The sequence below is a fragment of the Podarcis gaigeae genome (assembly GCF_964106915.1).
Source record: "Podarcis gaigeae genome assembly, chromosome: 8".
Classification (NCBI taxonomy): Eukaryota; Metazoa; Chordata; class Lepidosauria; order Squamata; family Lacertidae; genus Podarcis; species Podarcis gaigeae.
This window is the reverse complement of record NC_139684.1, coordinates 70864781-70880370: the sequence shown is the minus strand read 5'-3', so window position 1 is coordinate 70880370 and position 15590 is coordinate 70864781. Positions and strand designations below refer to the sequence as shown.

The window sequence follows — 15590 nt, the reverse complement described above, 5'->3', positions numbered from 1 at the left end:
TCTCAGCAACCAGCAAAATAGAGAAAGCAGAGCTCTACGCGAAATGGGAAGATCAAGCAGCGCAGCCCCGCCCAACAGCTCTGCGCATGCGTTCGCCATTGGCGGACTGCATCCCCCAGGAACCTCTGCGGCACTCCCGCCCTTGCTCCGCCTCTTTCCCCTGTTTCACACTTCCGGTGCGACCGCGTTGTCCCCGCGCGTGCGTTCGAGCGCTGTGCGGTTGGTGCTTCCGGCCCGTGAATTTGAAGCGCGTGTGTGGCGAAGTTTGCCTCTTGTCGGTTCCAGCCATGCGGCCCGGTAAGGGACGGGAGGGAAGAGTTGTGGGGAAGGGTGCTTCTGCTTCGGGGCGTGCACGAAGCCGATGCGAGCTTGGCGGGGGAGGGGTGGAAGGAAGGGAAAAGGAGCCCGCGGGCAGACACGTGGCTGCTGGGATCGTCTGGTGGTTGATTTGTTCTTCTGTTTGTTATTTAAAGTCATTATGCGGTTGTTGTTGTTGCTGCTGCTGCTGCTGTTTGCCCTGCTCCTTAGCTGACAAAGTCTCTTCGAGAGGTTTACTATATAGATCGGTGGTTCCTACGTTTAGGCTTACGATCTGAAAAGGAGGACGCGAGGAGCAAGCTCAGAACACAGATTCTTAAAAATTAAAGAGCCTAAGGAGAGCCTTCTGGATCGGGAGTCCAGGACTGGTCCAGGGTCCTGTTTCCACAGTGGCCTAGCAGATGCCTGAACCAGGACTTACAACGGCCAGCTGGGTCACCTGTTGAAATAACCTTCACCGGTTGAGAGTTTCCCAAAGGCAGCTGGTTTATCGGCAAAAATTAGTACTGTTTGCAAACTGTACAGTGGTACCTCAGGTTACCTACACTTCAGGTTACAGACTCCGCTAACCCAGAAGTAGTGCTTCAGGTTAAGAACTTTGCTTCAGGATGAGAACAGAAATCGTGTTCCAGCGGCAGCAGGAGGCCCTATTAGCTAAAGTGGTGCTTCAGGTTAAGAACAGTTTCAGGTTAAGAACAGACCTCCGGAACGAATTCAGTACTTAACCAGAGGTACCACTGTACTTTTATTTTCATTCTGCAACCTGATGGGACGGCAGCCGTTAGGTCTCATTTAAGGGGTGGGGAGAGTAAGGTTTCATCTCGTTTCTCTGCCCTTCTCCTCTGCAGGTTTTAGCCCCCGTGGAGGACGTGGGGGGCGTGGTGGGTTTGGAGATCGTGGTGGGTTTGGAGATCGTGGGGGTCGCGGAGGCTTCCGAGGAGGGCGAGGTGAGTTATCTCTTTCTTCCCCCATTTGTGCATTAGCTGTAAGCGCTTGTTGCCACCCTACAGATAGGACACTCAGATCTGCAGTGGTGCATGCTGAAGATTTATTAAGAAATCAAAAAATAAAATAAAGGAAAAATGTAGAACTCCTTTAGCTCCGTTTTAAAACAGCTGTACTAGTTGCCAATTTGTTTCCAAGACCTGATTAATGTTTAAAGCCCTAAACAGCTTAGGTGCCAAATATCTGAAAGACCACCTCCATCCCTGCCAACCTCCTTGGGTGTAAAGATATGCAGAGGCATCTCCCTTGGTAGTTTGGTGGAACCCTCAGAATTGTATAGAAAGGCAGTCCTGGAGAGGATTTTCTCTGTGACATTCTGAAAAATGTGGAGCTCCTGGTGTTGCTGGACTACAACTCCCATCAGTCCCAGTCAGGGTAATGGGAGCTGGAGGGCCACAGGTTGCAAGCCCCTGACCTAAATCATGAACTGTAAACTGCCCTATGATCTTTGGATGAAAGGAGGTATATAAATTTTAACAACAACTCCCCACAGAGGTATGTGTAGCATATTCATTGCACAGCTTTTGTTGTACACCGAAGGCACATCTCTTAATCTTATCCTCAGGCAGTTAAGGTGTTTATGTTTTGTGTCACATGCCTCTTTTTCTGAATTTATACTGTTCTGCTTCATTTGGAATAGTTTTACTTGTCCTATAACTGTAATGGTTTTTGTTTGTTTTTATAATGGTGTATTACTGTATCCCTCCCTGAGACCTTATGGGTGAAGGGTGATAAGAAATCAAAATTGTACAAATAAAACCACAGTATTTAATCTTTGCTGCAGAAAGATTTCTGCTTTCCATTATGCCCTTTAGGAGTTGCAACAGTTAAAAACAGAAGCAAACTTAAGCGAAGGAAACTAGAGATTTACTAAAATTACAATGGACTTACACTGAACTGTCACAACTCTCGTTCTTGTTGTATTTGCTGAAGGATCTAACTAGTTTTATTTATAGCTTAACTCATTACTGTTTTTCTTCTCTTATTTGTTTTGCTTGTTCAATAAATCTTTTTTTAAGTAGGGAGAGAGAAAATAAAGGTTACTCCATCTTTCAGTTATATTGTAACTAATGGGTTGGATGATAACCCAGGGGCTCCTAGCTGGAAACGGTGTATTTATTGGAGCATAATTAGAAGGAAATCATGGTGCTGTCAGGGAAATATAGTTGGGATAATAGATGCAGCTGGAGTGGGTGGGATTATATAGACATATTGAGGCTTTGGGGTGGTAATAACTGTTGTTTCTCAATTGCTCATATCCCATTCCTTCTTTCTCTCTTTTTTCACCTGTAGGAGGTGGGTTTAAGTCCCCTGGTGGTGGCGAAGGAGGCTTCCGAGGCGGTCGTGGTGGTGGCGGCTTCCGAGGCGGCCGAGGTGGTGGTTTCCGTGGCGGCCGAGGAGGAGGTGGCCGAGGAGGACGGGGTGGCTTCAGAGGAGGGAAAAAGGTTACAGTAGAGCCCCACAGACATGAAGGTGAGACTTGTTCATCCTGTCATATAAGAAGATAATTGTGCAAGAACATTACTTTTACTGCAGTGGACCCACCTCCCAGAAAGGAACCGCCTCCCAGAGCATTGTGGGAGAGGCATTCTTTCTTTGTTTGATGTAGGGCAAGGTAAAAGACTGTTACGTTCTAAGCCTCTTCAGAAAGCTAGCTATCCCTTCCTGTTAACTGTAGCCAAAAGCTATCATGGGAACAGCCCCTGTGGCCTCTCTGGTAATTGTTGTTGAGCTTCTACTCACTCTAAAATATTGATTGCCTGGAAATCACACACACACATCCACGACTTTGTTTAATGCTAGAAAGCAAATGTTTATAGTCAGTTTGCATTCCTTTTCTACAGTCCTCCATTTATGAGCACAAATATTTTTTTAAACACTCCTCTTCTGACATGCAGTCCTACTTCTGGCATCCCAGACTGCTTTATTAGCCTGAAGTCCTGCTGCATCTGGATGGAAGCTACCAGACCAAAGGGAAAACTGGAGTTAGATGCCAGCATTCCAATAGCTCCTGCCCAAAAATATCAAATATACTCTAGGCATGCTTGTTAACTTTGAAGCTGTTTTTTAAGGAGAAGTGAGGAAAGCGAAAAGCAGAAATGGTAGTTGCACCAGCTGAAAACGTAAGAAGAGCCTGCTGCATCAGGCAGTGGTCCCATGTAGTCTAGCATCCTATTCTCACAGTGGCCAATCAGATGCCCGTGGGAAACCTAGAGAGCAAAACATGAGTATAAGAAATAATTCTCACCTCCCGTGGTTTCCAGCAACTGGTATATGGAAGCATTACTTCCTCCAGCTCTGGAGGTACAGCAGAGGCATCCATGCATTTGTCTAATCCTTTTCTTAAAAAGCTATCTAGGTTGGTGGCCATTACTGCCTCCTGGGGGAGCAGTTCCACAATTTAACTGTGCTGTGAGAAAAAGTATGGGAAGCTCCCCATCTACATGTGATCTGTTTGCGCACGTAATACATGCCCATATAGCCTAACGGTATTCTAAACGTTTTTGATTTTTGTAAGAAGGGTAGCTGAGGGTGAAATGAGGTTGTGGGGACGGAGTCTCCCATTCACTGTAAAGGACCAGCCACCACGGCTTAGCAGCTGCTTAGATTGAGCTCATGGGGGAGAGGCAAGAGTGGAAACAGTTTTAGCTGAATAATAATATTTGTGCCCTTGCCCACCTGAGGTTGCCCCAGTCTCACAGTATTTAAATCTTGCTTGCGCGAAGCATGTCTCCAATGTGAGCAGATCTAAGTTCGGGTCTCTCTTGCCTCCTCAGGTGTCTTCATCTGCCGGGGGAAGGAAGATGCACTAGTTACACGGAACATGGTGCCTGGCGAGTCTGTGTATGGAGAGAAGAGGATTTCTGTGGAGGTGGGTGATGGATGACGCTCCATGGGAGCATGGTTGTGGGGAGAGGGAATTGCTGGGAAATGCAGGAAAGGGGAGCACGTTCCAAGGACGGGGACCCCTCTTGGTCTGCAGGTGCCTTGGTTGGAAAGTCTCAATCCTTATCCTCCCCTCTTCAGGACGGTGAACTGAAGGTGGAGTACCGCGCCTGGAATCCCTTCCGCTCCAAGCTGGCTGCTGCCATCCTTGGAGGCATTGACCAGATCCATATCAAGCCTGGTGCCAAAGTGCTGTATCTAGGAGCCGCATCGGGAACAACAGTGTCTCACGTCTCTGACATTGTTGGACCGGTAAGGAGATGCTTTGGGGTACCTCAGACTGTGGGTGTAAACTGCTGCCAGGTATTGCTGTTTGTACAGATAAAGCTGTACAGTGTTAAGCTAGTGAGCTGCAACAGGAGTAGCTGGGGTGCTGCAGAAAACAACTTCTTAAGTAGTTCTCACACCTTGCAAATATCAATGCAGTGGTACCTCGGGTTACATACGCTTCAGGTTACAGACTCCGCTAACCCAGAAATAGTACCTTGGGTTAAGAACTTTGCTTCAGGATGAGAACAGAAATCGTGTTCCAGCGGCAGCAGGAGGCCCCATTAGCTAAAGTGGTGCTTCAGGTTAAGAACATTTTCAGGTTAAGAACGGACCTCTGGAACGAATTAAGTACTTAACCCGAGGTACCACTGTACTATGCTCTTTCCTTGACCTCGGGCTGTGACTCTGAATGAGATCAAGAGACCTAATCCCCAGCTCCAAGCTTGGGACAGGAGGGGAGTGTAGGGACAGGAATCATCACTGGAAGTTGTCTTAATACTAAGTCAGGCGACTGGTCCATTCAGAGTAGCATTGTCTACACTTCTCTCCAGGGTTTCCAACCAGGGACATCCCCTATTTTGAGATGCTGGGGATTGAACCTGAGATCTTGTAGATGCTCTGCCACCAAGCTGTGGCTTCCATCCCCACATTTTCCCCATGGTACTCAAGTGCTTTGGCAACTCAGCACTCAGCTCTTTTCTCCAGAGCTGAAAGAGAAGGCTGCAGCTTGCTTTTGGTGCCTAGTGGGCAGGCTGTCCAGGGCTTCCATGCTGTAAGTGTCAAATGACCAGCCCTGAGGTTAGGAATCTTCCCTTGGCCAGCACTTCTGGAGACAGCATAATTGCAGGGATTATCCCTTCCTGCTTGCAGGTGCTGTTCAAGATGATAAAAGCAAACAAAAAATAAAAAATGATTGCATGGATTGGCAAATGTGGTTCAGTGTGAGCAGGTGTAAAGTGATACATATTGTGGAATAACCTTAATTTTACATATATGCTAATAGGCATTAAACTGCCAGTGACTGACCAGGAAGGGCATCTTGATGTAGTGGTGAATAGGTCAGTGAAGGTGTTGATCTGGTGTGCGGCAGCTATGCAAAAAGGCAAATTACATTAGGGAAGAGTGAAATTAAATTTGCCAGTATCTTAATATTGTTATGTGAATCTGTGTTGCAACTGCACTTGGAATACTGTGTGCATTTATGTTCTCTGCAGAAAATATTGTATAGCTGGAAAAATGTGATGGGGAAAAATTGGGGTCAGAAAACTAACTTATTGTGTAACAAACAAATACAGTTGTACACGAAATAATTTTAAGCAGTTGAATGACAATGAAAAACAGTGTTGATCCAGATATTTCCAAAGCAAAGGAATCCAAACACAAACAGTGTATACAGTGTTACCTCAGGTTACAGACGCTTCATGATACAGACTCCGCTAACCCAGAAATAGTACCTCGGGTTAAGAACTTTGCTTCAGGATGAGAACAGAAATCGTGTTCCAGGGGCAGCAGGAGGCCCCATTAGCTAAAGTGGTGCTTCAGGTTAAGAACATTTTCAGGTTAAGAACAGACCTCCAGAACAAATTAAGTTCTTAACCCGAGGTACCACTGTACTAACAAAATACCCAAATTGTGAATAGATATAACTCACAAATTATTAAAGAACCCAGACACTTCTTGACCTAATCTTCTTCAGTGGTTTCTGTACCATGTACTTAAAAACTGTTTGGCATAAATGTGACTGCAGACAGTGAAACAATTACACACAGACAATTCCACCTATAAATTAAATGCTATTTTTTAAAAAACCTGATTAGCCACTGCAAGAACAGGATGATGGACTGCATAGGCCTTTGATCTAATTAGCAGAATGGCCCTTATGTCTGGGGCTCCTCTAGCCATCCTTGCCCAAAGAGCAGTGGATTGTTGCTGAAGGTGATTAGTGGAACTGGTGAGTGCTGCTCTTCAGACTAATTCTAGCTATTTTGTCAAAGATGATCACTCGGGGCTTCAGCAGTGGCACTGGGCGATGTCCTTCATGAACACTTTTTCCTGTTCTGGGCCGTGGACAAGGCACTGACTCCCTTGCTTCCTGCTTCTCACCCAACAGGAGGGCCTTGTGTACGCTGTGGAGTTCTCCCATCGCTCGGGTCGCGACCTCATCAATGTGGCAAAGAAACGGACCAACATTATCCCCGTAATAGAGGATGCACGGCACCCACACAAATACCGCATGTTGCTTGGTAAGATGCCTGTGAAACCTTAACACCTGAGCAAATAAGCCTTCCTTTCATGCAGCAGTTCTCAACCTGTGGGTCCCCAGATATTGTTGAACTACAACTCCCATCATCCCTGAGCTCTGGCCTTGCTAGCTAGGGGTGATGGGAGTTGTAGTTCAACAACATCTGGGGTCCCACAGGTTGAGAAAGGCTGCTTTCATGTATGTTGGTTGAGCTGGACATCTCTTAGAGGAGCACCCTCTGTCTTCTGTTTCCCCCACCCACTGGGCGAAAGCAACTGCCCATGGATTGCGAGAGCCTTAGTAACATTAATACTTGCATTATGCCAAGCCCAACTGTCTCTGTGTTGTCTACAGACAAGCAGTGAGGCTCCAAGGATTCAGGCAAGGGTCTTTTCCAGCCTTAGATGCTGGAGACAGAGCCTGGAAACCTCTGCAGGCATGCCAGGTGTGGGGAAATTTTGTTTGCTGGGGCCTGATGGTGGTCCCCATACCTAGCATATGATCTACCACTGAGAAACATCCATTTATGTTTATTTTGTTTATTAGGAACTGGCTGGCTGCTAGTAACTGATGCTGGGGATTGTACAAAATAAAAGTATCTTGGGTGTTCTTCACTTCTAGAACATTGACAGGGAAGGTTCCTAACAGTCTAGGTTTTGTTAGTTTTATCTCAGCAATCAGAAAGAAGTCTGAAGTGTTCCCCTAAATCATTGGTTCCCAATTAGGGGTCTGTGGCCCCATCCCTTCCCTCCACCCCACAAACTAAATTTTTTGTCATTTTTGCATGGTAATATCACAAATTTTATAGTCTGCTGTGCCAATATCAATATATTGGCCAAAATCAGTTTTGAAATCATCCGCACACCTGATCTGCACAAACCCCACCTGCCTGATCTCTGTGACAGCTCCTTCCCTCATTCCCATGCCTGATCTCCCATTTCTGACATTGTGATATATGAGAATATTGTGATGTTTAGCTGCTGATATATCACGATGCTGAAAACCAGATAATCGCTCAGCCCTAGTCTGTTTTTAATATAGCTAAAATCCTTTGCTTATTAGGGGCTACCCCACATTTTGTTCAGAAAATTGCTTTGCAGACGTAACTACCATAAAGTTATCAAAAGTAAGGGGTCTGTGGCTTGGCTTTTGAAAAATAAGGGGTCCTCAGTAATTAGCTAACTTGGAACCACTGTTCTAAATAAATGTGGGTAAGGTAGGTTAAATGAACACTGCTGCTGCCTCACTGCTGTTGATTTAATCACAAAAGTGCAGGGGCAGATCTTGACATTCTAGACCAGAAGTGGGAAACAGGGTTAGGGGGCCAAATCTGGAAGTCCCTCATCCCCTGTGGCCCACTTTGCTGGGTGGGTGGAGCCACCCACCTGTCAATCACCTGGTACCATGACATCAGGGTAACTTGGCTTCAAAGGAAATAATTGGAAGCACAGCCTAAGTGTGCTCCCAGCCCTTCTTTGCAGCCCGGCTTGAGTTCAGGCCACAGATGCAAAGGCAAAATGATATTTTGCATTGAAAAGTCCACCCCCATTACATGTGGCACCTTTTCTGTTTCCATGTATGGTGACAGGAAGAGGCACCGAATATAAAAAGAGCTGACTTCCTGATCCAAAGGAAGAATCAAGTGTGTACTCCTGATTCTTTGTCCTCTTAGCCATGGCTTGAAATTTGCTGTGGCCAAAGCAGACAGGCCTGGGAAAGGTGGGTGTGTTGAATTAAGCCAGGAGTCCCCTGTTACTGCTCTAGGCTCTACTGTTTTTCTTTTGCCTGATGACCTTATTTCAAGTGAGGAAAGCAATAGGATTTGCAGAGCAACTTCCAGGTCTGTTATTCAATACGCCCCCTTGCTTTGCAGGCATGGTAGATGTGATCTTCGCAGATGTGGCTCAGCCCGACCAGTCACGTATTGTGGCTTTAAACGCGCACAATTTCTTGAAGAATGGTGGCCATTTTGTCATCTCCATCAAGGTAATGTTTAGTACGACTGTTATATTTTCTAACTGTATGACCTTCAGTGGGTCGTTTTCTTCACCTTCGGCTGGAGAGTCAGCGGGGACTAAGAGCTGGTTTCCGGTAGTCCATTGGAATTCCATCTCCCTCATCAGGAAGACCAACCATTCTGGGGCAGGATTCACAAGTCTCACCTTCTTCTGGTCATGGCAGTTTGCTGTCTGTCAAGACACTTATGCAAACGTAAAGAATTATGCCCAAACCTCGCTGGTTCAGATATCGAAAGAGCCTACAGTATGCCCACTTCCTTTCTTGTGCTTTGCTTGTCAGTGGCCACTATTTTCGGGCAGAAACCAAGGAGAGGGTTGGTGGGGTGAGCGAATGTATCGGAGTAAGAGAGATCAGACAAATCAATTTTTCTTTTGTCTCTCCTGCTTGTTGGCTGCAGCCATTTTAGGACAAAACCATGATGGGCAGGGAAGAGAGATTGCTGATTCCCATAGGAATCAATGGAAATTGTGGACTTGTTAGGCCTAATGACCCATTTCCAATGAAAGATTTATGACCATAAGCGGCACCTAAGTGTATAGAGATATGGCTGATAAGCCTTCCACCTAACCGACAAGTGTTATGCCTATTTGGACTGCTGGAGGTAATCTCTGGAGTTGTGTTGGAGAACCCCAGGACTGTTTTCTTAGAGGGGGGAGGCAACATTCATGCTAATGCTGCCTCAAGTTGTCCGGTAACTTGAGCAATCTGGAGGTGAGTGACCAGGTGGGCTGACAGCATGGTCTTTAGACGAGGGGGGTAAAGGTGACCATTTCTTAAGAAGCCCTCTGTGGATCTAGAAGTGTGTGATAGCTACAGCCAGCTCACAATCACCCTCTTGGGGGAAGGTTCTCAAGCCGGTGGTGGCTGTGATCTTGGGAAGAAATTGGTTATCTGGATCCATTCCAGTCTGGGTCCAGACCTGATTCAGAGACCACATTGACCTTGTTTACCCTGGGAGATTACTTTTATTGAGACAGAGACGCAAAAATGCAACCCATTTGCTTTTTGATCTATCAGTTGCCTTTGATAACACTGATCCTAGCAGTGTGTTTTGGTGGGAGTAAGAGACACAGTACTACGGTGGTTTGGCTTCTGCCTGTGGGGCCAGTTCCATCCAGAAAGTAGAATTGGGGGGAAGTAGCATCTTTGCCTCCTTGCAGTCACGCTGTGGGATGCTACAGGATTCCATCGTGTCCCCAAGGCTATTAAAGCTGTTAGGTATGCCTTTTAGCAGGTTTGGCGATTTGCAAAGGATGCCCAAATGCATTTCTTTGTAACTTCTGCATAGTCATACATAACTTGGGTCCTGGGTAAGCGTGACCTGCACAAAGGCCAAGAAACTGAAACTGAATCCTGCCAATGAAGAGGCCTTTGAGGGTGGGCGTTTCCTGGCTTTGAAAATTAGACAGGGGTCTTGTTCTGGACGGGTGTGTACCAGGCTACTAGGGTGCTCCTGTAACATAAGGGAGCGATGAATTGTCCCTCTTAGCCAGGGGTCAGCAAACTTTTTCAGCAGGGGGCTAGTCCACTGTCCCTCAGACCTTGTGGGGGGCCAGACTATATTTTTTTTTGGGGGGGGGGGAATGAACGAATTCTTATGCCTCACAAATAACCCAGAGATGCATTTTAAATAAAAGGACACATTCTACTCATGTAAAAACATGCTGATTCCCGGACCATCCACAGGCTGGATTTAGAAGGCGATGGGGCTGGATCTGGCCTCTGGGCCTTATTTGCCTACCCATGCTCTTAGATAAGCTTAAAGGCTTGCTGTTAGACTGACCTGCTTGATTCTCTCCTCCCAGGCCAACTGCATTGACTCAACAGCAGCACCTGAGGCTGTCTTTGCATCAGAGGTGAAGAAAATGCAGCAGGAGAACATGAAACCCCAAGAGCAGTTGACTTTGGAGCCCTATGAGCGGGACCATGCTGTAGTAGTTGGCATTTACAGGTACAGTGAAATCCTGGGGGTGCTGGTTTCTGGATGCGCTTGGTATTTCCTTGGAGGCCTAAAAGGGGAACAGGTAGCATTGGGACATAATGAGGAGCAACTACTCTTCTTCCCACCCCACACTCGAGCAGAGAGGAGAGTGGGCTTGTTACAGGGTTGGAAAAGAACCAGGGTGTTGATGGGGCTTGTGTGCACACTGTGTATTCTGACCAATAAATAGCAGCCAAGCAATCTAAATAAGTCGCAAAGCAGGCCAGATATGCGTCTGGTTTGCATTATAATGGTTCTTCCCCCACTCTGATCAAACTCCTTTGATTGGACGGTATCCCAACACATTTTTTCCGTTCGTCCCTCTCCTCTACCAACACCCCCCCCCATTATTTCTTAAAATCATTGCAACCTGTAAAGTATGCCAGTCTCCACACTAACTGGGTTTCCCTGTTGTACAAGAACCAGAGAAGATGCCCTTCATCTGTCAGACCGTTTGCCCGTCTTAACTAAACCCTGTCCACTGTGGCTGGCAATGGCTCTCCGGGGTCTCATGCTGAGGTCTTCCCCATCCCTCGCAACCTGAGGCATTTAAATGGAGATGCCAAGCTTTGGTCCTGGGACCTTCTGTGTGCAATGCATGTGCTCTACTGCTGGGTTGTGGTCCCTTCCTTATAGGTGAGGGGGAATGTGGCCCTTGGGGAACAAAGATTAGTGTGAGGCTGCACCTCTTTTTCCTGCTGCCCCCTAGTCTCCTGGGAAGAGCATCAGGGCAAGCAGGGGCTGCCCCCTTAAATATTTTACTGAGGGGGCTGAAGGGACTTCGGTCCCTAGGAGTTGGCTCCTATGACTGCAACTCCTATCAGCCTTGGGAAGCATAGCCAATGACTAGCAGTGATGTGGGCTGCAGTTCAGCAACACTGAGAGGGGAGCAGGCACAGGTTCCCCACACCTGTCCCAGCAGAGCAAGGGTTGCTAGTTCAATTGCAAGAGATTACCTGCCTGGCCCCAATTAAATATATAAATGTCTTTCTGCGACTGATCTTTCTTCTCTACTTCCCCCCTCCCTTTCCCTTATATGTCACACGTCTTCTTTTCTTAAACTGTGCACTTGAAGGCAAAGCTTCTATCTTAAGTAAGGAGATACCTATCTAAAACGGGATAAAAATATGAACAGGAATATAATGTATTTACAGTTCGCACAAGGAACTGGAACAAAGAAAAAGTTACAGAATGTAAAATACGTAAGATCTTTAAAGGAACCAGAAAGCAATTGTAGATTGTCTAAAAGGAAAATGCAAATATTTGGAAGGTTTGCTACTTGCTTAGTGACTCAAAAAAAAGGAGACCAAAAGGTGCTTCAAAAAGAATTTGGGATACAATTACAGCAATAAAATAAAAACAGATTGACGCATCGTGTAGTATAATTGCTGATATCCATGAATAGCCTTCAAGCTCATTGATCTCTGGAGGACAGGCACTACAGCCCTATCTCATGGGTATCTAACTTGTGGTTCCCCAGATGTTACTGAACTCTTAATGTGACCTTCAGAAGTTTGTTCAAATGCACACGAATTTAGGCTGCGGGTGCTAAATCATCAGCCATTCCCTTTCAACAGATTTCAACTAGTTGCATTTCAACAGAGGCTTCATCAGCATTGCTTAATTCACTAGGCTCCAATTTGTGTGTTATGGGAATTGGTTCATCTGATATGATGACAGTGTGAGTCCCTGTTATTGAAATCATTCTGTGTTGTGTTGCCCTTGCTTGTCACGTTACTGCAAGTAGCTGGCAGGAAACAGTATCCTGGTATGTGTGCCGTACATACCTGGGAAGATTGAGAGTCTTTCCATGAAATGGCTAATGCCTGGTTTAGGCTCCTGCGATCAGCGATATCCTCGTTGCCTCCCACTCGGCCTTTCCTATCAGGATTACCACGGAATACTCACAAAATGAACTTTTGTCTATGAGAAATTGATGTTGATACTGAATGGTACATTTTAGAAAATAACTTCTGTTTTTACAATGTCAAAGCACGATTGGTAGCAGTCGTGTTTGGTCAACAGTCTGTTAACAAGCACTCTCCTTTTCTTTACAGACCACCTCCTAAACAGAAGAAATAAAGTGTGGAAGCTAGTAGGTGACCATTGCAATAGTGCTTTAGGTCAGAGTTGCTTTTTCTGCCGCTTCAACGATACAGGACTCTTTCTACTGACTAGACCCCAGCTTTCTTAAGGCCAAGCACTTACGCAGAGATGCTGTTGTGCGTTGGTGTTCTGTGGCGTTATCAAATGTGTATATTTTTTATTAAAATAAGTAATGTAGATATGCACTGGTTTTGCTTGTGGACTTGCATATAATCAACAAGGATCAAAATTAGTGTAGTAGCTTGTAAAACTTGCCAGAGTCTCCTTTTAATATGTATTTGGTACAGGACTGTAACAAGTGGAGTGCCACAGAGTTGTGTCCTGGGCCCGTTGTTATTCAATGTCTTTATAAATGACTTGGATGAAGGAATTGAGGGGGTGCTCATCAAATTTTCAGTTGACACCAAACTGGGAGGGGCAGCCAGTGCCACTGAAGACCGATCAGGATTCAAGATGAGCTTAACAGTTTGGAGAACTGGGCCCAAACTAACAAAATGAATTTCAGTAGGGACAAATGTAAGGTTCTTCACTTAGGCAGGAAGAACCAGCTGCTTAAATATAAGATGGGGAATATTTGGCTTGCCAATAGTACATATGAAAAGGGTCTAGGAGTCTTAGTAGAGCACAGGCTTAACACAAGTCAACAGTGTGATGCAGCAGCACATAGCTAATGCTGCCTCAAGAGAAGTAGTTTTGAGATCAAGGGAAGTCATAGTACTGCTCCATTATTCTTTGGTCACACCACATGTGGAGCACTGTGTCCGGTCCTGGGCACCACAATTTAAGGAGGATACTGACAAGCTGGAAGGTGTGCAGAGGAGAGTCATCAAGATGATCCAAGGGTCTGGAAACCAAACCTTATGAGGATCAGTTGAGGGAACTGGGTAAAGGGTGTATGGGGTGTTAGAGGAGGGATAGGATCTCTGGTGAGCCACACATGCTCCTTCTGGGGTAGTTTGTCCATCTTTGGTCCCCACCCTGCACTGTGTCCTCACCTGTGGCTCCTAGAAGCTGCCGATGTATGACAGTGGCCACACCCTGGGGAACAGCTTTGAGTGGCCAGCTAAACCAAATGAGGGTAGTTGTTGGGTCTCCAACCTTCAGTGGGTATAAGACTTGCCCTGCATGTGAAGACAGGCTTCAGCAGATTGAGTGGACAAGACCAATAGTGGGCCCAACGGTCAAGAAGGTGGTTTCTGCACAGGCAGTTGAGGGAAGTAAAGGAACATGGGGCTCGTCAACCTGGGAAGGTAGCCTATCTAGGAGAAGGAAACTCTGATCCTACACCTCCGCTGCCTTGTGGAATATCTTGAGGGGAAGAAAAGGCTGAAGAGTAAAACCCTACCCAATCGAGAGTGGAGTCCCTTGGACAGTTGGGTGGTGTCTTGTATGCCTCCTTCCAGCAACTCCTCCAGCCAAGCTGGTGCCTGATGTATTGTGCTGCATTCCTTTGGACTACAAGGCTGGGGGGGGGGCGTGTCTTCTGATCAGCCTAGGACCTCCATACACACTGCCCAGGTTTGCACCCCAGAGAGGTCATTTTGGTGCTGCTAACGCAGCAAAAACATTGCAGGAGGCAGCAGTTGCAAGTTACCAGTCTCTGCATCCACAGTGGACGCTGTGACTCTCAACAGTTTGATTTCACCCCTGGACTCACACTCCATTCTCTTTCAAGACAGACTGTTGCCAATAGCAGCCTGGTAAAGAGACTGAAAAGAGAAATAATAGTCATTGTCAAACACCTAAAGGGCTGTCACATGGAGCAAGATTGTTTTCTCCTGTACTGGCAGCTAGAACCCAAATCAATGCATCCAAGCTACAAGAAGGGAGATTCTGACTAAACATCAGTAAGAACTTTCTTTTTGTATGGGCCATTTCAATGCGGAACAGACTCCTGTGAGGTGATGGGCTCTTTCCTTGGAGGTCTTTAAGCAGCAGCTGGGTGGCAATCTGTCGTGTATGGCCTAGTTTATATTCCTGCATTGCAGGGTGTTGGACTAGTTGAACCTTTAAATCTCTTTCAACTCTACAGTTCTAGGATTCCAGGATGAGTTCTACTTCTGTACTCTTCAGGCAGTTCACAGCCTAAAATGGGTCACACCCAACATCAGCACCATTTTAAAAAAGTTGTTTAGGATATGTTTTTAAATTGAGGAAGACAACCCAACTAGGTGTAAGAGGAAAAATGGAGGCTGGCAAGATGTGGGGTGGACAGAGAAGAGAAATATGACTGCACTGTAAGGCAATATAATGGCCAACATTCATTATGTAAAACTGACCAGAGAGTTAGCTCTAGAAATCTGAGTTTGCATACATATGCTTGTAAAAGACATACTGGGATCCTGAGATGACCAAAGTACTTATCTCTTTAAGTTTGTTTCCAGGCTCAGTGAAATCAGATGGGTCTCTGTCCTGAAGGCAAGACATAGATGGGCATGGGGAAGGGACACCTCATGGTGTTTGATGTTAAAAAAATTGGATGACTCTGTAGTTTCTCTTGGGCTGGGTGGCAGATGTTTCTCCCAGATGGTATGGTTTCAGTACACACCAGCACCACTGCCCTATTAAAAAATCCTGGATTATTACATATTTTTGCTGGCGTATATGGGACAAACATGAAATTCTATGAGGCATTTAGAAATTTACTATGCATGTTAAGCCTAGACTAGCATCCCAGTACTGGATACGAAGGAAGCTTCTCAA

At 46.0% G+C, this 15590-nt stretch overlaps 1 protein-coding gene across 1 annotated transcript; it reads left to right on the top strand.

Moving 5' to 3' along the window:
• Positions 1-153: 153 nt before the first annotated feature.
• Positions 154-13066, top strand: FBL (fibrillarin). The gene is made up of 9 exons (XM_083750903.1): positions 154-297; positions 1167-1265; positions 2617-2796; positions 4101-4195; positions 4351-4521; positions 6650-6782; positions 8655-8767; positions 10606-10751; positions 12839-13066. Exons 1-9 carry the CDS (start codon positions 288-290, stop codon positions 12861-12863), a joined length of 972 nt encoding a protein of 323 aa, XP_083607029.1. The 5' UTR covers positions 154-287; the 3' UTR covers positions 12864-13066.
• The last annotated feature ends 2524 nt before the right edge of the window (positions 13067-15590 follow it).

Excerpts from the sequence above, each read along its gene's own strand:
- FBL (XM_083750903.1), top strand. Across the intron at positions 2,797-4,100 it reads AGAGCCCCACAGACATGAAG|GTGTCTTCATCTGCCGGGGG; the intron begins GTGAGACTTGTT and ends TTGCCTCCTCAG. Across the intron at positions 4,522-6,649 it reads TCTCTGACATTGTTGGACCG|GAGGGCCTTGTGTACGCTGT; the intron begins GTAAGGAGATGC and ends CTCACCCAACAG.